Genomic DNA, 26689 nt, shown 5'->3' with positions numbered 1-26689 from the left:
ATAAATACATTGAACTGCCACAGCAGCAGCTGTCTGCACTGAAACAGGGGATACATTCTGGTTTTGCTCTGAAACTTCTCTATTCTGATTAATTATTTCCATGTGCAGAGACTGACAAAGTAGTGCCAGAGGATGTAGGAAGGAAGACATGAGCTACTGCTGCCAGCTTAAGGCTTATGCACGGCTGTGGTACTTGATCTGGTTACTGAAAAGGTTTTAGCACTGTCAACAATAATTTGGGACTCCTTCTTCCTTGTAATAATAGCCATGATGTATGCAAGCCATTTTCTTATTAGGGCTGCTGGAAACCTGTGAGGAGGAGCCTGACAGGAGTGACAGACATCATCTAATTTATCCATCAACTGCAGCATCCTTCATCTTCCCCACACAGCACTTATCAGCATTTTCTGACACAAAGGTGTGAATAAAGAGGAGTCCTAAGAATTCATTCTCCTTGCAAACTAACCCCTTAAGCCAAAGAAGGATGTAAGAAACTTAACGGAAAAAAATGAACATAGACATTTTTTTTTTAAATTCAACCAGGGACTATTTTCAGTTAAGCAGAGAGTCACACAAAACCTCACACTGATCCTGAAAGCTAGGTACCAAAAAGGTGCCTGAAAACTCCTTTAAGATTTGGACTCGCATTAAAACCATATTTCTTCCGCAAGAAAACACTATAATTTATTAATTTCTTTTTATCATTCTTTTGGAACAGAGATTTTGACAATGTTTAATTGTGGTACACGGTGTTATTTTTTGTTTGGCTTGGTTTGGTTGTTTCTTTACAGTATCCTAGCATATTGCTCCTCTAGACAATCTCTAGACATCTAGTTTTTTTAAAGCTATTAAAGCCAGTGGTAAACTTTCCTGAAAACCAAGATTGTATGCCTTTCCACTATAACTATGAATCACAGCTTTGTGGATTAGGTTCCTAAAAAATACAATACGTGATTGATTTGCTCACATTTATTTTGTGTTATCTATGGGAAACACTATTCTGACAAAATATGGTAATCAAATTCTTCTGGAAATATGTTTTCTCTTAAGCTGTCAAAACTATGGGATGCATGTAAAAAAGTTAACTTTAAAAAAAAAAAAAATCAAATGCAGTAACTAGGCAGAATCAACACATGCTTTTATTTCCATTGCATATAAAATTTCATATGAAGGTATTGATGTACAGTACTAACCCATAGGCTGTAAGAGAGGCTAAGAAACCAGTGAAAGAATAGCCATGTGCAATGTTCACACAAGTTGCCACTCTCAAGACATCCCCAAAGAAAATACCGAATTAAAACAGTAACAAGAAATTGTTCAGGATTTGTTTTTGTAGTGTCCCTTTTAGACTATATAAAACAAAAGCATTCGAATTCCTTTGGGCCAGGGCTGCTAAAATCTACAGTTTGTGTCAAAAAGGAGATTCTGTTTTTTCTTGGAAAAGAATCTCTCCTTTCATGAATAAGTCGCAAGTTACAAGGGCTGGGCATCACTGGAATGGAGAAGAGGTATTTACCTCACTCTGGCAAATTCAATGATACCAGCTCTGAGTTCTCTGGAGCAATGTGACAAGCCAAACAGCAAGAGTTGCTCAGTCCAACCTGCAAACCTAATAGTAGTGTTATTAAAACATCTAAAAGTCTGCTGCTCTTCTGGAGAGCTAGTGCACTATGCTACACACACCTGCACAAAGCTTTAGCTACAACTATATAAAATAAACTTTGGCTACTTGTAACACTAATATTGGAAAGCATTTCCAAGACTGAAGTTGTATATCCTACTATGGATTCTGCTTATACAGTGATCATTTGTGCTACTAAAGAAGAGACATTACAGACAATTGTAAAAGTGTATGAGTTACACCCTCTTAATTCTGATCATTCAATTTCACAATATGCATTAAAATCAAATGTTTATTAGAGATGCTTTCCAAAGCTGTTTCAGTGCAGGTCAGCACTGAAATGCAGCATCAATTATTTATCTTTTTAGGAACAAAAAATGGCTGCAATAATCCCCAGTTACAGGCTGTAAAAAGATATTCGGAGACAATACAATTACATTACCAGAAGTCTGCAAAAGCTTGAACTTCCAGCAGGGTCAAGAATGAAAATTTATTGTAGTATTACACATATTAGCTCGTAAGAGTATCCCCCATCAGTTAGCAACTAAAAATATGGTAGAAATGCCCAGCCCCAGCCCCAAGGCTACCTTACTTTCAAATGCAGCTAAACAAGAAAATATTGTTTAAAGTTAAGGCACAGCCCTGGGACCAAAGACCTGCAGCTTTTTAAATCGATATATCTTTATGTATTTTATACTTTTCTTGAATCTTCCATAAACGAGCTCTATGGTGACACTGAATATATTACAGGAGAAGAAATGTACAAGGAATATGTATACACAATAGTCATTCTCTCACCAAGAGTTTCCAGATACAGCAACACCACCCTTGACAAGGATGATGTTATAATAAGAACTGATAATTTACAATTAACATTACAGTATGTACATTACAATAAATACATGGTTGTAAACAGAGACAAACAAGACTGTATTACAGGTAAGGTCATTTGGTGAGAAAAATGCATGGCACAAAAAATAAATAATGCATTTGAAAAGAACTGTCAAAGCTTTCTAAAAATCCTTTTCATTCAAGTTTTTAAACTTCTGAATGCTATTTGTTCTATCTATATTCTTTCTCTTTTTTAATGACACAAAACAATTTAAGAATTTAAATACAGCATTACAGAGTACAGCAACTTGCAAGCTAAAGTGTACTGTTATAAACAAGGTGATTTTTCTTTTTTTCCTCCCACTCAATATCCACTCACTGTATGGTTTTATGGCAAAAATATTCACAACACATAAAGCCACTTGTAAATTGTATTTTTTTAAAGCAGTGTACAATGCTAAAACACACTTTGGCAAAAGAGGAAAAAAAAAAGATTGTACAGTGCATTATATCCCCAACTCTAAGAAATGGTATAATTTTCTATGATTTGATTGTCCACATGTACACGTGTATATCTCACAATATGGTTTTATGTTTATTTACTTTCCATTAGTGCAGAAACAAACCTTCCAGGTCCTACTGGTTATTCTGAAATTTATATTGCTTTTCCACTACTGAGGCTCCAGGCACTCTTGGGGGCTGAAAGGACTTTTAGATGGATCAGGTTCAGCAAGAAATGATGAAAAAAAAAATTAAAAAAAAAAAGTCAAAACATAAAAAACCCCGTGAGTTATCTTCATTCTTTTACTCCTTCTGCGTCCTTTGTGCTAAGGCCCTGTGAGGGCTAATGGTAAAGAAAATTATGACCTGGATATAGAAGATGCAAAATTTATTTCAAAGTTGAACTACTAGCCAATTAGTTTAAAAACGGGTTTTTATTCTAGACTTCTGGTAATTCAAAAGTACCTGCATTAATTTCTGCAAATTTGCCGCAAAAAAATCCAAAGGGAAAATAATGGTTGCTGCTATCAACTTTTGTTAGGAAATTATCTTGATGTTGTCATTTCAACAGAATTTTACACTGTGGGAGTCTGCTAGCCTCCCTAGGCAACCATTTCCCATCTTCTACACTCAAAACTACAGTTCTAATGAAGAGTAAAGTGGAGGAAATACAAACTTCCATGTGACCAAACTACAAGACTGAAAAATGAACTCCTACCTCCCTTTAGCTTTCCAAGTTATGGAAGCTTTCAGTACCAATCAAACTGAAAGGTAGGATTCCTTTAGCACAAACCGGATAAAGCATGAAAATATCTAAGATTGAAATAATATGGAGAAAACTACAACTCTGATGATGCACTGCTCACTTACATAATAATATAAAAAGACAAGACTGGCCTGGCTCTTCCTGCAATAAAGACATTAAAAAATAACACTAATCGTTATTTCTATGTTGTACATCTCTCAGATTAGGTTTAACTAAATAGCTAACCAGATTAAAAGTTACTGGGAGTCATAAATTGGAAATATTACACTAATGCTTTTTTGTGCACCAGAACAAATATTTCATACATTGTATTATTCTGTTCTGATGTAGCAGTCTATAGCTCCCAGACAAAAGCAGTCTGAAAAACCTTGTTTCAGAGGAACAAATTTTTTTAGAATAGCAAAAGAGGTGCTTTTGTACTGATGACAATTCATTACTCTTCTACAGGCTCTGGTCCTGTGAATCCTAGTGTAAGTAGTCTCAGCTGGTATCACTGGGGACACTTCTTATAGTAAGACAGAGTTGGTAGGATCAGGCCACTATGAGGGTAAAAGCACTATATAAGTCCACTAACACATCTGGGAAAGTTGTGATGAAAAAACAAATTAAAAAAAAAAAAAGCTATCATACTGAAAAAGTTTTATGTAACAAAGAATATTCATGGAACTCACTAATATATAAAATAATAGACCTTTAAAGTTCAATATTACCATGATATTCTAAGGTGCCAAAAAAAAAAAAAAAAAAAAAAAAAAGAGAAAACCCTTAGAACTATTATCCAGTGTAGTACAGATTTGTACTAAAAACGTGTAAGTTACTCTCTCAAAAAAAATAATAACAAGTGGCAGATGAAAGTGGGGTTTTTTTAAAATATAATACCTTGGTATATTTAATAAAAGTAAGTTCTAGAAAATATCTCTCTTTCACATATTATACAAAATGGAGAGGTTAGTGCAACCCACTGGGTCACATTTTTTCAGTCATGTCTCAGACGATTAGAAATTAGAAAATTATGCAATTTTCACAGCTTATCTTCATGTTGGTAACAGAATCCATTTGTCTCCCATAATTTTTTTTGAATTTGTTTTCCAGTAGGAACCTCAATGTTTTTTCCATCTTTTTCCTCTACAAATGAACATTATCCAATGTCTTACAATATAATACAATGAATTCAAAAACTATCAAAGCACACCAACATTTGTTTGGCAGGTGCTACTCCTCTGAGAGCACTTGCTTTATTTGATGGAATCTGCCAAATTATTAAAATGTAATTTACGGATTTCTCCCCCTGCTTTCTGATGCCATGGAGGTGAAAATTCTGGTTACAATATTCCTGAGTGCCAAACTGAATCATCAACTTCAGTTTTGATCAACAATCATCCTGGCAGATTACACCAAGTTCTGACAATGGTTGTTGTATGTGACATATACTTCGAAAATCATTACCTACATTAAAAAAAAAAAAGCCAAAAAAACAAAACAACAACAACAAAACAAAAACAACAAAACAAAAACAAATATAAAAACAAAAAAAGAAATCCAAAACAAAACCGAAATTGTCCCAGCCCCATCCTCCACCCCTCACCCCCCAGGAAAACAAAAAAAAAAAGGGAGAGAGCACAAGAGAAAGAGACTGTATTTTCATTGTTATGTGTCAGGAGAATGTTCTTCTACCACACAAGGCTCTGCTGTTTGGTTCTCCTCCTCTTCCACTTCTTCCCCTACTTGTTCATCAAGAGGAATTTCAGTGGATTCTGAATCCTGGGTGCAAAGAGTCTTGGAGTCACTGAAGCTGGTGTCTTCTTCCACTTGACTTCCACTGTCCTTTTCGGTGTCTGACTCACCATCTTCCTCCAGTGTTAGTTCAAACTGGAATTTTTCAGTTTGACCCTGCTTTCCCTCTTCTTTTTCTTCAGGTGCAGGAGAGGGACTTCGAGGGATTGTGCTCTGGTACCATTCTCGATTGTCCTCCAGTGTATCTAAGATATCCTGGGCATCTGGGTGAACGAGATCTGCCCATGTCTCCCACAAAGGATGAACAATGTAATCTATAAAACCCACCTGTTTCAAATAAGACAAGAATGTGATTATTCACAGAGAAATGAATAAGTCATGCAAACTATGAGAAATACAATGCTAGGAAGAGACACAAGATACATTGTCTTTAAAGACGGCTGAAAGGAAATCATACTAGTTTATATAGTAGATAAGGTCTTTTACTTTTCAAAAGTCTGATTCAGGATATTGGATGAGGGCATGGAAAGGATTTGTTTTCAAGTGAACTACTCATGCCAAAAAACTCCACTGCATCTAGTGAGCCAAATATCTGTTTTATATTTAATTCTGTTTTCGAAGGAAACCCTAATCAGCTGTAAATAATCTCTCTAGGTGTGTCTGCTGCTTTTCAGGTTAGGACAGAGATGGAATCCCTTCAGCAAACATACTGCCATGGACTATATTTTCACAGTAAAAGTCTCAACTTGCCTCACTTACTATTGAGGACCTGAGTTAATTAACTCAGAGGAAGAAAAATTGCATTCAGAAATTAATCAAAACATGACTATGTAACATCCTTTTCCTCTAAAAGATTTGACTGCCTTATCAAATCAATTACCTGCGATTTTTCTACAGATGCATTGTGCTTATCACACATGGGACTTATCTCCATTCCCCTCTCTCTTTCCCGGTCTCCCTGACGGAAAAATTCCTCCATTATTCTGTCTGTCCATTGGCGGTAGAGATGGAGTGGCTTGGTAGGGTTGCTCAGATCTGCACAGTGCACCATATTCTGAAGAACCTAGAATAGATTGAACACCCGTGGTGTTATTACACTGAATAAAAGCATCTTCTTTTTTATTTACATTTCTGGTGACTGTAAAATCTTTAAAATACATGTAATGCAAGGTTTATTCTAATCAGCCAAAACTTATGTGCTTGTGTGCTTTTCACACTTGCAGTAATAGCTATGAATTACCTGGCTTCTGCTGCTTCTGCCTCTATAAAGGTCACAAAATCCTTGTGAGAAAGAGGATCACTTTTTTATAATTTGACAGGAAGGCCAAAACTCATGTAGTCCCGAACTACCCTAGCACTCTGTTAGTCTCCCAGAGTCGCTTAGACCAGAGAGGAAACAGAGGGAAGCAGTGAATCATGGTGTGAAAGAGACAGCTCTAATCCATGCTGGAGAATCCAGAGGACAATGTTATTAAGTATGTGATACAAGTGACCATTTTCAGGTGCATTTCCTTACCTGAATCCTGTCTGAATAGTTATCAAGAAGCAGGACACCAGAACTGGTCACTTTTTTAGTTTCAACCATAGTTTTTAAATCAGCCAGTAGATTCATATGCTTAGACATATCTGTTGCAAGTACCTAGAAAAAAACAAACAAAAAATGAAACTGTGTAAATGATTGTACTGAGGTTTTTTGAAAAATAACTGAACATATAAATCATCAGTTTTGGAAGGAGCCCATAGCTTCTATGCCTTAATACATAAATATGAGTCCTGTATGTTAATTACATTTGGTTCTCATACTAGTTATTTTAAGAATATGAGAAAATCATTGTTCAGCGTTCTTCAGAATAAACTGATCAGCCCAAATTTATTATTAATTGAGTAGCAAATCTCTAACAGCGATGTAGAATGGGATACATGTCAGCACGAAACAGAATTGTATACCTTCTAGAAATGCATAGAAAGCTATTGAAACTTAAAAGCCCACTGTTCGTGTTTGGGTAAGACATGACAAAACTTTCACTTCATTGTTTATGGGCCTGATGGCATGTCATTTTTCATAAGGTGCTTCTGGGCTTTATTATTCAATGTGCTAGTTCTACGGAAGACAGTCTCAACTCACAATGTCAATGACCATTTTCCTCAATGATTGTCTCTGTTTTTTGGTCAAATTCTGGAAAATGTCACAATTTTCTTCCTGCAGCAGCTTGAAACCCACAGCTAAGTGATGATTCTCCAGTACTGATGAGTCATTGTACATCAAGGCGAGTTCAGAATCTGCAATAACAATTGCAGGGCAGAAGGTTACTAAAGCCTGCACTTCTACCAAATCCCTTAAGATTTTTTTCAAATTCATTAGATGCATAACATGATTTACAGATAAACTTTTAGTAACAGCCCTAAAAGTTACAGAATTATTGACTGACTATCTTACTAGGTCAAGCCAAAGTACATTGAGCAAAACAAAGAAAAGGCTTTGTAATGACACATGTATATGTGCCTGGAGTGGCAAATTAGAAAAAATATAAGAAAGGTAATTTTCAGAATAAATTTTCATATCTGCATGAAGTAGCTTAGAAAATATTATATGCATAATATATGCACAAACACATCTCAACTAAAACACACTGTTGTGTTGTCTTCTCATGCCTCTCTCTGTCACAACATCTAAAATTCTATTGCTAGTCAAGTTTCAGCTTTCCAGCACTTTGACCTGGGAATACACAGCAGAGGCTTTTCTGCAGGTCTGCTGCAGAGCATACACTTCTTGGTTTTCAAATCATGTCTTTCTGCAGTTATCTAAGATGCTCAGATGCCTAGCGAACAAGGCTTACAGTCATTAGTCCATGACAACTGAAGGCTGGTAGAATGATAGCAACTATGCTTCTGTCTTTTTCATGTAATGTCGTGTGGTGTGAAGCTGCAGGCAGTGGTCTTGCCTGCTGCCTTGTGTTTGAGCCTGGCGGGTCCCTGGTGCTGTCTGTAATATTGCCTTCACCAATGGAATTATTCTTACCTCCGTCACCCCACATGGGCGTGAGAATAACACACACTTTCCCAGCCAAGCCTGTGCTAAGGCACACCTGAAAGGTCAGCCTAGACCTGCTGAACAGACAGCTCTGAAAAATCAAAGCAGTTACAAAACTTTCTGCACAGCTTTAGCTTTAACCCAGCAATACTGCACAGTCAGCTTGCATATGCTTTAAGATACAGCTTGTGAATAAACCTATCGCAAGAAAAGTCAAATACGTTTTCTGCAATCATACTTTTCATGTGCTATATTAGCTTCTATTTATTACAGCTGTTCTAGCCTATGTCTAAACATATATCAGTCTATTCCACTCTTTTCTTCTTTTATAGCAGCTATGTTTTAAAATGCCTCCGGTTCAATGGGAGGCCTCTAAAAGCTTTGATCTTCAGATGTCATTAATCTCATTATCTATTCTCCTGCTGTCTTCCTCTCCTGCCTTGAATAAATTGATCTATTGAATCAGGAAAGTCTTCCTCTGCCTTTCCTTATCCCAAAGGCAGCAAAACTGTAACAGCAGAAGTAGAAAGAAAGCAAGTTTGTAAAATGATTGCTCTTTCATCTTTCACAGAACACATACAAGGCTTGCATACTTGTTTTTCTTATGCAGAAAGCAGACTGTAGTTTATTTTCCTTTCAAACAGCCTTCTGATTTGCTGCAACTGCAAAACCCTCCACATTGCCAAAACACTTTGGAAGAGCTGGAGCTACAGATACAGCTAAAATTCACTCAACTTCAAAATGGATGTAAAAACAGAAGAAAGTTCCCCCTTGGTAATGTCTATAAAATATTATAAGATTCAAGAATATTTTTCTGGAAGGACAGAGTTACAGTGGTAAAATAAGCATCTCCTCTGATGCTAATATACTTCATTTTTTTTAATTCTTTAACAGCATTCAAGAGGGATCAGTTTAGTTGACAACTCTGTAATAGACTTTAAATAAGAAAATAATAGAAAAGTCACAAGACTAATTATAAAAAATAAGATGGAAATATGGCAAGTATGTACATACTTTAAGTGACTGAGTCTATGATGTTTTGGGTTTTTTTTAAATGTATTCTTATATTTAGTGAAATCTTAATATATTGTTCGGTTCACTGGAAAAACAAAATTAGATTGGATGCAAATTATCTTTTGAAAATTTTGGATTTAAGAAACCCACATTAGATGATCTTTTTCTATCCATCCCTGCAGTTTCTTCCTTGTACACAGAAAAATTTTTAAAAAAACGTCTCTTTGTTTCTTTCAGCCTTGCAACAGCAGTTTCAATTAGTGTTGTTACTTGACTGACACATAAGCCTCCTTTATCAAAAGCAGAATTGAGAAAAACAAGATATATTTTCTAAGCTGATAATTAGCAGCATGAGTATGACTCCTATATTAGCTGAATTTCAATCTGTCTAACTAGAAGTAAGCCTTATGCACCACTACTCATCTCTTTGACTAAGTCAACCCTCTTAAACATAAACAATTCATTGATTTCCTCACAGAACCTTGGAGCCACCACTATAACCTGGTACTCAACTTCTGACACAACAAGCAAAAAAACTATACTTACATAAGCCCACTCTTAAGGATCCAGGTATTATACACACTGTTTTTTGCACAAAGCTTGACTCTGCCTGTACTACACTGCTGAACTGTACTGGTCCCCAGTAAAGCACAAGAAATCCAGAGTCAATCTTAATCCTCTTCCATGTGGGTGAGTCATCAAAATCAATTTCATTATAGGGTGGCCCTTAGGCCGTTGAGACAAACAAAACTAGGTGCAGGCTAAACTGAAGTGCGTGTCTTGTTTGAATTTTCAGCAGCAATGAGTCAGAGGAGGAGCTCCCTTCTTCAAACTCTACTGCTGATTTGGAGTCATTCTATTTTAACACCTGTGAAATAGATTCGCCCATGTGCAGAAGTGACAGTATCTATAAACGTGCAACCAGATGGGTCAAACATGTAGCCCTAGATATGTTTCCATTTCTTTTGCTTTTTCTTCTTCTGTGCTTGGATTGTTAGTACTTCTCAGTCAGTTATCATAAAAGGAGAAGTTGTCAGAGAGCAGAAGAAATAGCACAGTATGATGGAACTTGTACTGACCTACAAAGGGCTACCCACTGATAATAGTGACTAAGTCAACAAAATCCAAGCAGGCTGCCAGGGGGGAAACAAACCATTGAGTAAATGTGTCATGATCAGGTTCAATAAAGTTAACAGTGTTTTCTTTCAGCAGATGAATAAGGAAGGGATAGAGGTTCAGCAATGCTGCAGACTTCAGGAATGCAGAAGTACACTGGGTTTCATATTTGGAGATCACATTAGGGTCAAAAAAAACCAAACCGGTTTATCATAGTTGCAGAAACAGGGTGAGGATATTCAGTCTAAAAGGCATGAGAGATTAAAAGTCAAGTACGGGATCCAGGCAGAGATTGTCCTGTCTGTTTGCTAAAAAGAAACTTGCTTTTCTGCTTTCTGAATTTCTATCCTTGATCATGTAATATGCTTCCAATATAAACACATAAACTTTTGTCTCGTTTCTTTTTTTTAAAAAAACCAAACCTTCCTTCATTCTCTTCCTAAAACTTTATCTATGCAATGTAAATCAACTATATTTACAGAGACAACATGCAATACATGGAAACATTGCCAGGTTTAGAGTTTGTATCTTAGTAATTCTTCCCAGAGGGTAATATGTAAACTATTTCTAAAGTTACAAAAAAATTAAGCAATTTCAGGTTTAAAATATAAACATTTTAATATAAACTATTTATTGAGAAAAGTTAGAGATAGAAGCAAACAAGGAACGAACTGTATAATTTTCAGGTGCTAGGTGCAGACCTCACAGCTAATTTTTGAGAAAACCACTAAACATCAAACTTACTTGTGTTGATAAGAAACTGGTTTGAAACTCCAGGATGATCTACATCATGTATTGCACTGGCAAAAATTGCTGCAAGAATCTCCAAATCAGTAAACACCGCCTAGAATATAATGAAAGAGAAATTACAATCACCAACCACTGAAAATGGGTTTTCAATACAAAGGACTCTACTTTGAATCTGGATGTGAACAAGCAAAACACTTTTGAAACATATCATGACCTCCAGAGACTTTACACGCAAACTATCAACCCTTTGTAAAATCATCAATTATGTAGAATTTCATAAATATTACAAGTCTGACCAAAGGAAAGTGATTTGTATTTCATACGGGGAGCGTTACTAAACTCTGTCACAACTGAAGTATTTTCATCTTCAGTCTGTAAATAAAATCACCTTTTTAGACAATTAAGTACAGGTTTCTAAATTATAGCACAAGTTAAAGTTAAATATTTCAGCTTGACCCCTGTATACTGTCCTGTACTTGAAAGATGCACATCTCCTATATAATGCTAAAGGACACAGTGACAGACTACACACATCTTACTTAGAATTTATTGCTTTTCCATTTGTATGACATTATTAGGAAGACAGGAAAAGATGACTGCGATGGACTTGGAATGTCACTGAGCCCAGTGCCCTGTTGTCAGAAGCACCCACAAGATGCAAATGCTTTCAAAATTGATCAAGGACAGCTCTGAAGTGCATAGACCAGCAGTGGCAGTGGGAAGACATTGCCATTTCATTGGCTAAACCTCTGCTGAGAATAAAGCCATGGAAAAAAAACTGATCTGGGGAAAAAGAACCACCCACAGTTTTACTGATGTTCAGCTGTATGGTGAAGCGAGTGGTGTTTTAAGAACATTATCTGATCTTTCTTCTTGAGAGCAAGAAAATCTTTCTCAAGAGATTTCCAAGTCTTTGAGGATCCAAATCTGTCAATAGTCTCGAGGTCCATTTATAACCCTCTTCTCAAGAAGAAGGCAAAAGAGATGTATTCAGTGACATGAAATATTGACCATTATAGGTAAGAATCAAAATGCAGCCCTTCTTGAAAATGAAGGTAAATCCTTGCAACATAATAACATTTCTACTGCTTCCTTTACCTGAATTTTTCTAACCATTTGCTGGGATATATCAACTTCAACATTTGCTATGTTAAGACCTGAACTGTGCTTAAAAGAGGGAAAATCTCCATCTTTCACATCCCTCTATTTCATAAATTTAAGAACTTTCAAGAAGAGACTTGCTACAAAAAGAACAGAATAACATTTTTCCCCAAACAATTATGAAATGTTTATGGGGTGGGTAAAAAAAGAGATAATCCAGTGAAAATTTAGTACATGTTCCAATCTGTCTTAGAAATATATACAAAAGTAGTCTTTCCAGAATAAACTTTTCTATGAAATTCCACTTATGTGGTTCTGTAGAGTCTCACAAGGGAAATAACTACAGAACAGGATGTAGCATAAATAATGTGAGGGTGGAAACAAGATATGCATTGTGTTACAGTGAAAAAGGTTATGACAGCAAAATCTACAAGATTTAAAATGAAAAGACATGATATTTTCTGCACAATATTTACATGTAACTCTGATCCTCACAAAATATCTTAAAAAGAACAGAGCTCATTAAAGAAATGCTAAGATTTATTTTAAAATCATTGCCGAAACTAAGACTCTCAGTCTTCTAAAGAAGAAGACTCTCAGTGCATTTCCTTCTCTCACGACTGCCACTTTTCTTCTTCAGTAGTTTACCTCTAATGCTGGGGTTGACAGTAGGACATGGGTTGACTGAACGACATCTGCAGCGTGAATGTTATTGTGGTACGCCACATCTGCATGGTAATGGTCTTCCAGGGTCATCAAGTAAGTTATTAAAGTATCTACTGGAATCTTGAAAGTTTTTAACAAGTCCCGCTCCTATGAAAGTAAAGGAAAAACAATTAGATTTCAAAGCACAGAACAGTCTCCAAGATAAGAAAAAAAAGCAGCATGACTGCTCCTACTTGCCTGAAAAATAGTATGCATGATGACAGTCAGAGGTCTGTTTCCAGATAACTCTGCTACTCTGAAAACTTGAAGGCCCCACTTGTTCAAATCTTCAAGTTCCTAGAGTAAAACCAAGCAATGAACAGGTTGAAACCTAACACAAAAATTCCTGGAGTTTTTGAGAGACGCAAATATAAGCAGAAGACTCATTCAAACCTGGATACTGTGCAAGTTACATGCTAAATTTTGCGAGGGCTAAACTCTAAACTCTGCAGCTGCTACTAATCTTGCAATATCAGAATTTACATCTACCCATTTTTCAGATTTTACTTGTCTGAGAAGGAAAGATTGCCTCTTAAGTGGATTGCTCCAGAGGGAAAAATTCTACAGCATCTTGAATGAGTTTAACTGACACACTTTGCTAACTCACTGTCCATTGACAACAAAGTTCAGTGAGGAGAAAACCTCCAGAGAAATTGCAATTCTGCTGCTCTCACCCTGGTTCTCAGAAACACTCCTCAAATAAGATTCCTGAAAATGTTAGGATAGGCATATTTTAAAATTCAAAACTCAATCAAAAATATTTTTTTTACCAATTTTCTGTTATTACCAAGTAGTTAGCTGCTGGTGCAAAAAAACCCAAGAAATTTCCTTAAAAAATAAGAGAAAGGATGTACATAAAATGATACAGATAAAAATAGGAAGGGTAGCTCTAATACTATATACCCTTGTGCATTATTTAAAAATAATGCTATCTATAAATTTATTATACATTTATGCATTTATCTATACATAATCTATACATTGCTATCTATACATTTTCATTCCTGTGACATCATAAAATACGTTTACACTTCAATCTTCAGGTATTTATAAATAGGCAGCTTTCTTAATATATACACATATGATAATTTATATCCCATCTTCATGCTATAATTAACGCTTATGGTCTGATTTGTCTTTCTATTCTACTCCAACAATTTGAATTATTTCAAGTGATATCAATGCATGGTGCTGCAGCTTGAAATCAATGTATATAAGCAGAGGATGGAATAAAACTCAAAGGTCCACACCCTGTTTATAAAAAGTCAAGGATATATATATTCGATACCTTGGCAAGGACATCTTCTTGGTCTGTTTTAACTCCAAACCTGGGAATACTGGAATTAGTTAGGCTGGAGCTGTGCATGAGTTTTTTGACTCCACTGATCTGGGACATTGGCCTCTTCTTTTTCTCTTTCTCTTTCTGTGTTGGAGAAGGGATTTCAACTTCATGTTGCTTGTCTTCAAAAGAATGAACAAAAAGAGAATAATTTATAAAAGAATTAGAAATATTATAAAATTCACTATTGAGTTGCACCTTATGGACTTTTTAATTCTTAGAAAAACTTCTTTTAATATTTTGCAATAGATTCTTTCTATCAAGATCATTAAACCCATGAAAAGTTAAATATAGACCTATACTTCAGTACAAGCAGACCTCTTTTACTCAAATTGCCTCATTATTTCTGAATTGGCTTTAAAAGCAACTTGTGACTGTCTGATTACCACTTCTGCCATATCCCTAGTGCTGTAGAAAGGGTCAATCATCTCAGTCTAAAAACGATATTACAACCTCACAGGAATACATTTTTCAAGAAAAACTAATTTTGTTTCTTTTTTTTCAGGAGTAACATTCTCTGAAATTGTATTTCAAAAACTGTCCACGTGCGTCCTCATGTAAACCTTTAGAAAACTTTTTTAGGACTCGAAGGATTTTCAGACTTGTGGACTGGTCCTGTCTACTAAGACTGTACAGCTTGGAAAGCCTTTTGCCAGCCACATCTACGGGCACTTTGGACTGCTGGCAGTTCATGCCACCAACACAGAGTTTCTGCACTTCCCAGATAGAGTCAATAATCGTGACAAAACAAGTGCTTTGTTAATCTCTGAATTTTGCTGTGGGTTTCTGCCCCCACAGCAGTATCAGCAGCATCACTTAATAAAATTTATCAACATGTGCCAGCAAAACTTTAGACAAGAATTAAACTGAGAGTAAAGTATATTTAGGCAACTGCCATAGGATTGCTGCAAAAACAGTATGGGGTTGTGAAGTATTGGAAATATCTGCCCCAAAGAAATCCAAGTTAGTATGGAGGGCTTTTCTGACAAAACTACTAGGAATGTGAATTATTTTTTGTTCCTTTAATTAATACTGTATTTCAATCTAGAGTTTAATGACTCCCTTCAAATTATCTCTTTTTTTTTTTTTGCTGAAATGTATCTCCACCTTTTCTAGACCTCAAGGAATATACCAATAAAAGCACAGAAATCCAGAAAAGATGTTTCTGACATGGGGCATGAGCCAAAACAGCTAAAAAACACCTTAAATCAAAATAAAATTTTAAAAGAAGGTAAGAAAAATTGGGATTTTTACATGTGCATTTTTTCCTTTCTGAGATATTAATTTCCAATACCAACTTTGAAACCAGATGAGGTTAGCCAGTCCATTTCTAATTACCAGCTTGTTATACGTTTGCTTCTTCACTTTCTTTTCTCCTTTTTAAATTTTTTTATAACCCTTTAGCAGATACATTTAATGGACATCTCAAATTCCAAACAAATTACAATGAAGAAGACACTTTGGAAATGTCACCAGGTTGTAGCCTGCAGCACTGAGTCTCCCCAGCACCCCATCACACTTCACCACTCTCGTTGTAAGGAGGAAAAGGGGAGGTGGAGCACAGCAGCCCTTGTCTGGGGCAAACTGACAACAGATGAGGAGCTGTGACTTGTGCTTGTGCTTTGATGTTTATGGTTTCAGTCATATGCACAAAGTTTAGACCCATCAAACAGAGGCTCGTTAGCTGAACTGTCAGGCTAACTCAAGTGAAAGGAAGTGTGTGTCTGAATGACTTAAGATCTCCAGAGAAAATCCATGGGACTGCCTCTGCTTTTGTATTTTTGAGCACACAGGCCTGTGCCCATCTCAACATCCAGAAAAGACAGCTTGCCATTTTGACCCTGTTTAAGCTAAGCTCAATGACAGGTTCTCAAACATTTTCCATTCATAGAAAACAGGGTAATGGCGCTGAAAAAGAAAAACGTTGCATATTATTGTACACAATGTAGGACCCTTATGTCTCGTACACAGATTATATTTCTTGTCATTATAAATAACTTCAAACATTCACATAGCCCAAAAGGAAAACAGTTTGGGCTTGTGGTTGTTGTTGGGTTTTTTGGTTTTGTTTTTTAATAAGAACAGAAAACTCTGTTTTCTCATGACACCTTTCTAAATTACAGATGTGAGAAAGTTTGGAGATGTTGAGGAGACAAGTTATGTATTAAAAAGAAATTAGATAATGAACTCATTAAATATTTCTAGGGAGGGAATTTTTCTCTTTACATAGATGTTCAGAACCTATATACTTAGACTGCATATTTTGAAAATATTTAAGCAATATATCTGTAGATGAAGTGTTTTCCTTATACCTACTATTTTAAGTATCCAGTTTTTCATGCAGACAGAAAACAGTGCCCATGGTCCAGTAAATTAGAAGTGATTGACTTTCCAGCCCTCTTTCTGCTCAAGACTGAGATCTCAAGTGAAAGGCTGATGGATGCATTTCTTTACTCTGTCAAAGTAAGTCTTGAGCTTTCAAGTGAAAGCAAGCAGAAGCTGGCATCCCAGTCTCCACAGCCTAAGTGGGTCATCCTTTCAGGCAACTGCACACTGTGGTTTCCAGGGCATCTGAAGCTGGGCATTACTGCTTGTCCATGATGGGTTTATCCTTCTCCCACTGTCTGAACCCCTGCTGTGCTGCAGCAGTTGGCACAATACTGCAACCGTGGGCCAGCTGAACAGACACACTCAGCCATCCATTTTGGACAGGGTGATAGGATAACATGTACTTTACAGAAACCCCACTTCATTCAAGAAAGCCACAAAAAGCACCAGCTATGGTATATGACACACAATAAGATGGATCTTAACATGTATGACTGTCACTTTTTAAAGTACTTGTTATCCTCACTTAGATGTATTTGACTGTGCCTCTCTTATTACACCGTCTTTATGAACCAAAGGTATTTTGCTCAAAACATATTTTAAGATTGGCATAGTATCTTTATCTTCATGTTCAAAATCATCAATATGGAATGAAGTTTTCTTGATTTTCATTAACTTTAGGAGGAAAAAAGTAATGGTGAAGGAACCATGTTCTTTGTAATACTGTGTTGGGTTTTTGTTAATGCTCACATCCCAGCATGCCAAGATCTGGAGTTGCAAAAGTCTTCCTGGAAAACGTCTGTCCAGATGTTTATTTAGTCACATGCACTTAACTGTGCATGTGCAGACAGGGAACACCAAAATATCTTAACTGTTTGTTGTGAGATTTTATGAGGTTACATGTGCTTCTAGCACACTGAAACCTCTGCAGTAATTCCAATATAGGAAAATATAGTTGTAGAGTTCTCTTTAATATATGAATATATATATAATTACCACTCTGAGATTAGCCCAGTTGGTTAGTGCATGGTGCTAATGAAGCTAGGGTTGTGGCTTTGAGCCCTGTATGGACCATTCACTTAAGAGCTGGACTTGATGATCCTAGTGAGTCCCTTCCAACTCAGAATATTCTGTGAATCTCTGTGATTCTCTATAATTCATTATATTAATTTCTTTATATGGTAGCAATATAGTAGTTGTAATATGTACATGAATATTTATCTGTAATTACACACACAGGGAAATCACATCCACAAATTAGCTGAGCTATGAGGAAATGGATCTAACCTGATCTCTCTGCACAAATGCTGACAATATGCTAAATGCACAGTTTCTGAAAGCAGAAATTATTATGAAAAGCCACTTGCTTTTAGGTTCTAACACAGCCCAGAGAGATACAAAAACTCCTCAAATGAAAAAAAGTTAACTTGTAATCTTACCTAAGAAAGTGTTTGATATATATTCTGAGACCTGATTGCCTGACCTGCTCATTTCAGAGAGGTGGGTTAGCTCACGATTGAGCATTCTTTTAAACTGGAAAAAAAAAAAAAAAAAAAGTTAAAAGTTAGTTACATCAAGATACATTTTAGTTGGGATAAGAAAATGCAGTCATTTTATAACTGGGAAAAGAACATGGCATTAAGAATATATACTAAAATAAGATAACGGTTAAAGCAGAAATCCCATGTACCGGCAATGTACCCAACCAACTGGATTGGACAGTGTCATTCTTAACCTCCTGAAATACACCACAGTGATTAAATAACTTAGGTACAGTGTCCTACTAGTAACTGAAAATTCTAAGGCATTTGTACACACGCAAGTTAAAATATTGTCTTTCCAATTTTTTCGACTTTAATTTGCAAAGTAAATACAAATGTATTTATGTAGGAGCTGTCCTCTACTAGTTTTACCACAAGATTTGTAAATTAATATATTTTTTTCGTTTTTTGCAATTCATTAGGTTACATTTCAAGTCTCTAATCATTAACCTATTCAAAATTATTTGACAACGTTATTTGATATTGCTCCAAAATATCTAAATATCTTATTGATTTCATACTAGTCAATATGAAAAGAGGTAGATTTTGTTATCTCTGGCCTAAAATTATTATATTCAACCAGTCCAATGACTTGATCATTCAACTACCTCAGAAAACCTTAAGCATCTCCAAGAAACACTGGGGTAAAAAATACTCATATGTGGAAATATTTTCTATTTCCCTCTTAGTTAGCAATTCACTCTAGGCACTCTATAGGATAGAAGCACATACTAATATTCCATGAAATGTATAATTAATTAGGTACACATCACTGAGCCTTTCTTGATTCCTTCTAGATTCCAGGGTGAAATGATATCCTGTGGTATTATGCTTGACAGGTTAATGGCGTAATACAGCCCTCATTGTCTTAGATGCATTTTCATTTACTATTGCTCTGCCTTGATATTACCACCAAACACAAGGCAGCAATACTTACTAACAATTCAAACTCTTGCCAATGAAAATTAGCATGCATCTGTCACTATTGAATTTTGCCTCCCATTGTGCCATCCTTTCATTTTGTTGTTAGATTTCTCAGTCATCTTTTATCTTAACAAAGCCAAATTTTTGTACCACTTTCAGAATCACCTTTTACCTTGTTCATGCAGTCATGACTATTTGTTATATCAAGGAATAACTACCCTTAGAGTATATACATGTAAAGATTCCTCTAAGTTGAAGACTGGTAATTTATAGTCTGTTCTTCAAAGGAGATAAACCACTGTAGTAAATATTAATCATCCCATTTCCATCCCACTGGAATCATCAAAGCTATTTCTTCAAAGTGGCCTTGCATAGTGAAAGGTGTTCTTTTCTTCACAGTATCTTTGTAAGCCACCAATTACCATATTGCTCACAATGTGCCCAGCAAAATTACCTTTAATAAAACATTCTAACCACTAGCCACTGCATTTTCCTGCCATCTTGACATGTCATCTGCTCAGGAAGTTCCAGAGCTACAAAGACTGAATCCTACTTTAGTCACAAGCCAAAGGCTCAGCTTTGATCTTAGATATAGCCATGTGCTAGGAAGTGCTCAACACATCTGAAAATTAGAACCATACTGCAAACACAGCTACACATACTATGAGAACTACAGAGCCATGCATTCTAGACAAAACCAGTCTCAACCTCTTCAGCAATGTCTAATGTTTGCACCAATGTCAAACGTTGACAAATCAAACCAAGCTTACAAAGCAATAAAATGACTGGTACAAAAATCCCAAGCCCTTTTTTAAAAGCCTGTCTTTAAACTTTTAAACACTTAACACACTTAAGTCATGCTTATACACTTTTTCTTCTGCTCCCACAAAAGGTGAGAAACTGTAATATATAATACAAAAACTGAAGATGTCATGGAAAAGCTTGTTTCCAGATGGCACCCAGAGACTGCAGCTTCAAATTAAATATTGTGTATAGGAATCTTAGTAAAATGTCAGGAGTTAACAAAACAACATAACTTCCAGGCATGTCATCAGTTTATCCATTATTACTTCAATATTCTCTCTTTCCCAATTTAATTAGCTAGTTCACTGGATCCTAACTTCAATAGATCCTCATCTGCCTGGTTGTAAGTAAAGCTGGAAGTAAATCCTTCTACATAATGCCCAATTTGATGACACTGTTTCTGCTGCAGAAAAACACTAATTGTGTCATGTTCCACACTCTGGAAAAAAAGACCATCTAGCCACCACTGGCATGTACTATGCAGGAAGTCTTCTTAGAAGTTTCCCAGCTTTGAAATAGGAACAAATCAGTGTTTGCAGCTACCTGACACAGGAAATAGGAAGGATTTTTTCCGCCCTCCAAATAATAAATATAACTGCAGGGAGTGGGTAGAGAGGTTTGCTATTGCATACTGGGAATCGTCTTATGGAACTTATGTTCTCTAAGAATTTTCAGCTCAGTATTTGTTGTATGAATATCCACAAATGGATAGGTACATAAAAGTCTTTTCTAATGCTATGTTCCCCACTAGTCTGATGGAAACCCTCATCTTCCCAGCTCCCATCATCCCACATGTCAGTAGAACATAAAAACTCAACCATCTGCATGAGAACTGCAGAAAAGTCTGTGTTACTGCTGAAAAAGGGTGTAAAGTAAAACAAGTCCCTCAGCCTCTGCAAGGCCTCCTACTGAGAGTAAATTCAATTGGAGATGCCTTTGGCTTTGAAGAACTGTAGCTGCATGATTTCCTCATAGTCTTTCACATGTTGCTGACGCCACAGGACCAAGACTTTAATTGACATTTATTTTGAAAACTTCTGGACTAAGCAGGAGTTTAGAGAACTGTTTTGATTTTCTAATTATCTGACAAAGCCTTACAATCGTCATTGCCATTGAATGAGATGAAGCTGAAGACCATATGCAGACAGCAGTTTCTGATGCAGAACAATAATGCTCTTTGAGAATATTTAAAAAATCAAACATGGGAGACAAACAGCAATCAAGACATGCAGGCATTCTTGTTGGCTATACTCTTTTTCACTGTATCTGTGCACTGCTCAATGCCCTTATGTTTAATAAATTGTCTTTGGAGGAAAAAAATCATTTTTCTAAGAAAAAAACCTAATCAAAATAGTAAAACCAAATCTAACCCCATTATTTTTCCCCAATTTTACCTATTTCTCAAAGATTTAATTTAGACCCAAGTGCACCCATATATAATTACTGTTTCAAAGATCCAGATATTTACAGAGCTCTGCATAATTACTTTACAATGAAATTTTGCCTTTCCTATGGTTCCTGCAAGCTCTTCTTGCCAACCAGAGACGTTGGTTAAATCCAAGAGCCAACACTGTTTTACTTATCAGGAAACACCCCTAAGTGCTTGAAACTTGGCTAGGATCCACAACCTCATAATTTGGCCTCCTGGAAGTAACACTATGCATATTATGTTCAAAACAAGTCAAACAGGACATAAAACGACCTTGTTCCTAACAGGAATAAATATTAAACATGATATTTTGGATGAGAATTTTGAAAATTTGAATCCAAATACTTTCCATATTCACAAAAACAAATCATAAAAATCAAAACTCTTGTTATTAATAAACATTTAAACCATACACTTTATGATATTCTGAGCTCAGCATGGCGAGGAAGCAGAGGTTTTTGGCTGATCAATGAGCATATTGTATTCTTTCTCAGAAAGAAAGATTTTCACACATCCCACTAGGCATTGTTAGATTGAAAAGATGACACATACATCCCTTTAGAATACCACAGTCCTAGACTATAGCCTTAGAAAATCCCCCTGAAAATGACCTGACTATAAAATGTCCATTAAGTCAATTATACAGTTCTTCACTGCCAAATACTGATGTCACAGGAATGGAGCCATAAACTCTTAAAAAAAAAAGTCCTGAAAGTATTTCCTTAAGCAGAATTTTTAAAATTTCATTTGTTTCTATCTATTTTAGATTTTAATCTCAGCTGGGGTTAGGGGGATGGGGGAATAAGAAGGTGCAGAGCCCTCAACACAAATACAAGCAGAGCATTCAAATAACGTTAAAAATTTCCCTAAAGTGAAAAAGGTAGATGTGCACCTTTATCTCCCTTTATAAACCTAAGGAGTCTGCTGTAGCAAAAAGTGTAATATATGAGAATAAAGGTACATACATTAAAGATAACGAACTGAGAACAATCTCCTAAATTGTGTTAACTTCCCAAGAAAGGGTTTGTAGTTTAGGTTTGTTGGGGCTGAAGCCAAATGTGTGCACATCTCTGCATCTATATTACTGCTGTCAGCCGAGGATAAACAAACACGGAGGAGTTTTTTTAAAAAACAAGATACTTTTCTGATGTCAGCAAAGATACACAGAAAAACACAAACTTTTAGAGAAACTATGTTCCCAGATGGCAACTAGAACATCGATACATTTTCAGGGAGAATTTGAAAGTATGTTAGAAAGAATCAACGACTCTGAGATCCGAATTGAGTTGATTCATGGCCATGAATAAGTTTGGGCTGCGTGCTTTATATATATAGGGATTACTGTTTATGCTTTAGAAGATTTTACAAATTTTGTAAAAGTTTGTGAAAATTTTGTGAAGCTTTTGACTTAATAACAAAGCGCTTAAGTAAAGAAGCAGCCAGCAGCTACTCTTTCTGTAGATTTCCTGCAGCAGCAGGATCTCCCAAAAGCTGCTGCGTCCCGGGGACTGTAAAGAGGCTGCCTCCCCCCAGCCCTTGGCACCGGTACTGAAGGTGAAGCTAGAGCTAGAAGGAAATCCATGGACCAAAAAGACCAGTCCTGCCTGGCATTCTGTCATCCAGTTCCAAGTCCAGTGGAGGCTGGGGACAGTGACAGGGGACTCTCATAGCACTGGCTCCCAAACCCCCATGGCAAAGATCCCAGTTTCAGCTTTTCTGGCTGCCTCTTTTCTAGGTAACATTTCTAAAAGCTTGCGTGAACAGAATACATCCACGGAACATTCAATTAATAGTTGGAACATTCAACTTACATAACTATGTTTTGCTTCTGAAATATCTACCAATGTTATTTTTAAAACATGTCTGTATCTCAAAATGAATAAACTATAATATATTACTAGATTACAAGAAAAGCTTGTTTTCTACAATAAAACAAAGAAGGAATTTTAAATAAGTCAGCCTTACAAATTAACATAAAGCTTCTGTTTATACTGCTTATCAATGCAAAATTATCTCTGATTTGAGCAGCATTCTGGACACATAAACAGCATTCTTAATAGCTAAAGGTTTGGGTTGGAAGCCCATGGGTTTAATTAATATCAAGGACAGGCACTGTTTTTCATAATAAGCTACAGAAAGGCAGATATCTCTAAGGCTATCATTGTGATAGTGGTGTTCATTTTTTTCAGTAAAAGATACTTAACAAAAACCAGGGGTGAACATTCCCATTTCCCAAAATACAATTCATAGGAGATAAGTACAGCCTGAAGTACACACAAATACGTGAATAATAAGGGATAGAAACATATACAATGTTATATCTGATATTACATACAATGTATTATCTGCAAATAAGATATTTCAATCTTCAGAATTTCATAAATACTCTACATAATTGTTTTGAATGTCATAAAAACCAGAACATCTTTGCTTCTTCTCACATTTTTCGTCACAAAAAGCACTGTAATAAAACCATGCTCAAACACGACTTAGCTTCTTAACTGAAATCATTGTCTGTTGACAGTATAGGACACTCTATACAAAGGACATTTTTTCCCCATATGTACTCAATTACAGCTGCCATGGTCTCTGCTAAACTTCAGTTAGAAAAAAAAAAGGTCTATGAATTCTAAAGGCTAAACAGTAAGAGTGAACTTTTCTCTTTTTTTAATTGCTGATTGCATTTTTCTGATTTAACAAGGAGAAACATGACAGCAATGCCTAGAAATGCAGGAAATACTTTCTAGTAAATGATGATAAATTACTTTTAGCTGAAATGCAAAGCAATTTCACCTTATTGCTTTGTTGAACAAGAAAGGAATCTACCTAGCTAGCATAATAGGATGAAATTTCTTCACAGGTGACTGATCAAAATCCTTGATAAAATATTGTAACAATTCAGCATCAGCTGAAAATACTCATAATTGGACATAAACTTAAATTTTAAAAGACACATATCTATTGCAAAAGTAGGTATTAAAAAAAAAGAAAGCATAAGAGATTCAATTGTGCAAATACAATGCTTGTGTTATTTTTAGTCATTTAATTCCACATATGTATTATTTAGTTCAGGAAAAATCAGAATTTCTTTAAAAGAGAATAATTTGATACACTTATTGTATGTCAAGCACAGGATGATTTTTTTTTAAATTTTTACACACTCGACAACGATCATAAAAGTATAAAAGCAGCAGCATTTTTCTAAAGCATGAACATAATTTTTTAGGGATAAACCAAAGCTCAAATGTGGTTTTCTATTAAGTGAATTTCAGTTCTGTGTGTTGACAGGCATTCTGATTTAACTCCTTGATGCAAAACTTTTCTGTAAAAGAGAAAAAGCTTTTTTAATTCCCTTTTCTAGCAGTATTGCCATTTCAAGCTAGTTCACACTGCCCCACGTAACAATATAGATCAGTATTAGAATATGGCAATTTCCAATATTTTAATCAATGAGCTGTCACAAACACACAGGCTACCAAAAATGCTGTGAAAGTCAGTGTTCCTAATTTCACCTTTCTTCAGAGATTAAAAGCAGTATGAGTCATGCATCCATCCATTATCCTCAGCTTCTTTACTCATGTTCTCTTCTATTGTATAGTCTCTATGTTTCGAGGTATTTGGAGTTTTTAAACCTTTTAGTGGCTAGAAATAGAGTTTTATAGCAACCTTTTTCTGAAAGAACACAAAACTGTTCTGAATTTCTTTGGCTTTAGACTTGGTGTTATCGTTCACTGAAACAATATTATTTTAAAAGTCCCAGCACAGTTTCTAAGAAAAGACTATACTGTGCAGTTCATTCTTCTTGCTGAACAAAGGATTGATTTTTTACTTCAAATTATTAATAATCATATCACCCACAAATCCTCATGCTATCCAGTGATCATGCAATCATGCACCATAAATCAAAGTTCTTAAAAGGTAAAACAAAATCCTACCTTTATGTAGCCCCAAGAAACTGAGAGTAAATAGTTTGCCTCAGGCATTTTTGATTTTTTCAATACTACCAATATAAGCTTATCAGTTCTTTGCTATCTGACACTGCAAAGACTTTCAAGAATAAAGATTCCTTCTTTCCTCTCCTAATTCTTTTTGCTGCTCTTCAGGTTCTCAGCAACTGTGTGCTCAGGAGGCATACTGAAATGAAATCCAACCGTGTGGTCTTCCGATTGTATAAATGCCATTTGTGAAACTCCAGGCATTCAGAGGCAACGTTGAAGACACATATTGTACGAGCTGAAAAAATTTCTGAAGAGCTAAGGATATGCATATTTCCTGAACACCAGGACTTAATGAATAATGTATGTCAAGATGCTCAGCTGCTCAAAGACTTGCTCTATCAACAGCTACCAAATAAGGACCTGAAGAGGAAGCCACAGACAGTGGCAGCGATCCCTCCCATAGAGCCACACTAGCAGCCAATAGTGTGTCACCCTAAAAGATATAAATCCGCAGGGCTGGTGTCATGATGTACAGTAATTTCTCATTGGCTGATGTTGGGGACTCTCCCGGGCACGGGATATTTCTTTTTCTTTTTTTTCTTTTTCTTTTTTTTTTTCCCGACAGCAAATGCCCTTTACTAATGGCATCCCTGCCTGCAGCATTCACATGCCATTCAAAAATAATTGGGCTAAGGTCGCATCACTTCAGCAGCATTTACCAGTTTTCAATGGACACACCATCCAAGCAGTCAAAATTAGTATTGTGTGTATATCCGTCTGGATTGCCTAGTGGGTTTAATTTTTAATATGGAAGAAAAATAAATTTTGAGGTGTTTCTTGTGGGGAAAAAAACCCAGCACAAATAGATCAACCTCTTTTCTTGAGCAGCTCATGATGTACTTTAACAGTAAAAATTTTTTTGCTTTCATGCCACCTACATTAAAAACTGATCTACCTCAGACTATTGGGCCAGGCAGCTACTTTCTAATGCTTTTTTATTTAATGAGATAAAAGCAGTTACTATTAAGCTAAAGCAAGTCATGTGTCTTACAATTCCCAGTAAATGTTAAGCTTCCATGGAGATGTAAGAAGTGAGATAATAAGAGTCCTCAAATTCTCAATGTATTTATTCAACTTTTGCTCTTTCTGCCTCAGCAGATTATTATAATCAATTACAGCTATACATCACTGAAAAAAAGAAGGGATTAATTGAAAG

The 26689-nt window shown here is 35.9% G+C and overlaps 1 protein-coding gene across 4 annotated transcripts in view; it reads right to left on the bottom strand.

Moving 5' to 3' along the window:
• Nucleotides 1-1117: 1117 nt before the first annotated feature.
• The window catches only part of PDE4D (phosphodiesterase 4D), a 354587-nt gene continuing 329015 nt past the window's right edge, over nt 1118-26689 (bottom strand). For 3 of the 4 annotated variants that reach the window (XM_088157223.1, XM_088157224.1, XM_014881794.2), the window contains exons 7-15: nt 18277-18370; nt 14459-14631; nt 13369-13467; nt 13114-13278; nt 11359-11458; nt 7579-7733; nt 6970-7092; nt 6334-6516; nt 1118-5780 (exon numbers count right to left, since the gene is read on the bottom strand). In XM_088157223.1, the coding sequence (XP_088013349.1) occupies nt 5367-5780; nt 6334-6516; nt 6970-7092; nt 7579-7733; nt 11359-11458; nt 13114-13278; nt 13369-13467; nt 14459-14631; nt 18277-18370 (1506 nt within the window). In that variant the 3' untranslated portion in view covers nt 1118-5366. Of the gene's footprint in view, nt 5781-6333; nt 6517-6969; nt 7093-7578; nt 7734-11358; nt 11459-13113; nt 13279-13368; nt 13468-14458; nt 14632-18276; nt 18371-25470; nt 26123-26689 lie in introns of those variants that run through there. The other variant, XM_088157225.1, reaches the window with a different exon arrangement.

Source organism: Sturnus vulgaris, chromosome Z (genome assembly GCF_052056855.1).
Source record: "Sturnus vulgaris isolate bStuVul1 chromosome Z, bStuVul1.hap1, whole genome shotgun sequence".
Classification (NCBI taxonomy): Eukaryota; Metazoa; Chordata; class Aves; order Passeriformes; family Sturnidae; genus Sturnus; species Sturnus vulgaris.
This window is presented reverse-complemented; position numbering and strand designations above follow the sequence as displayed.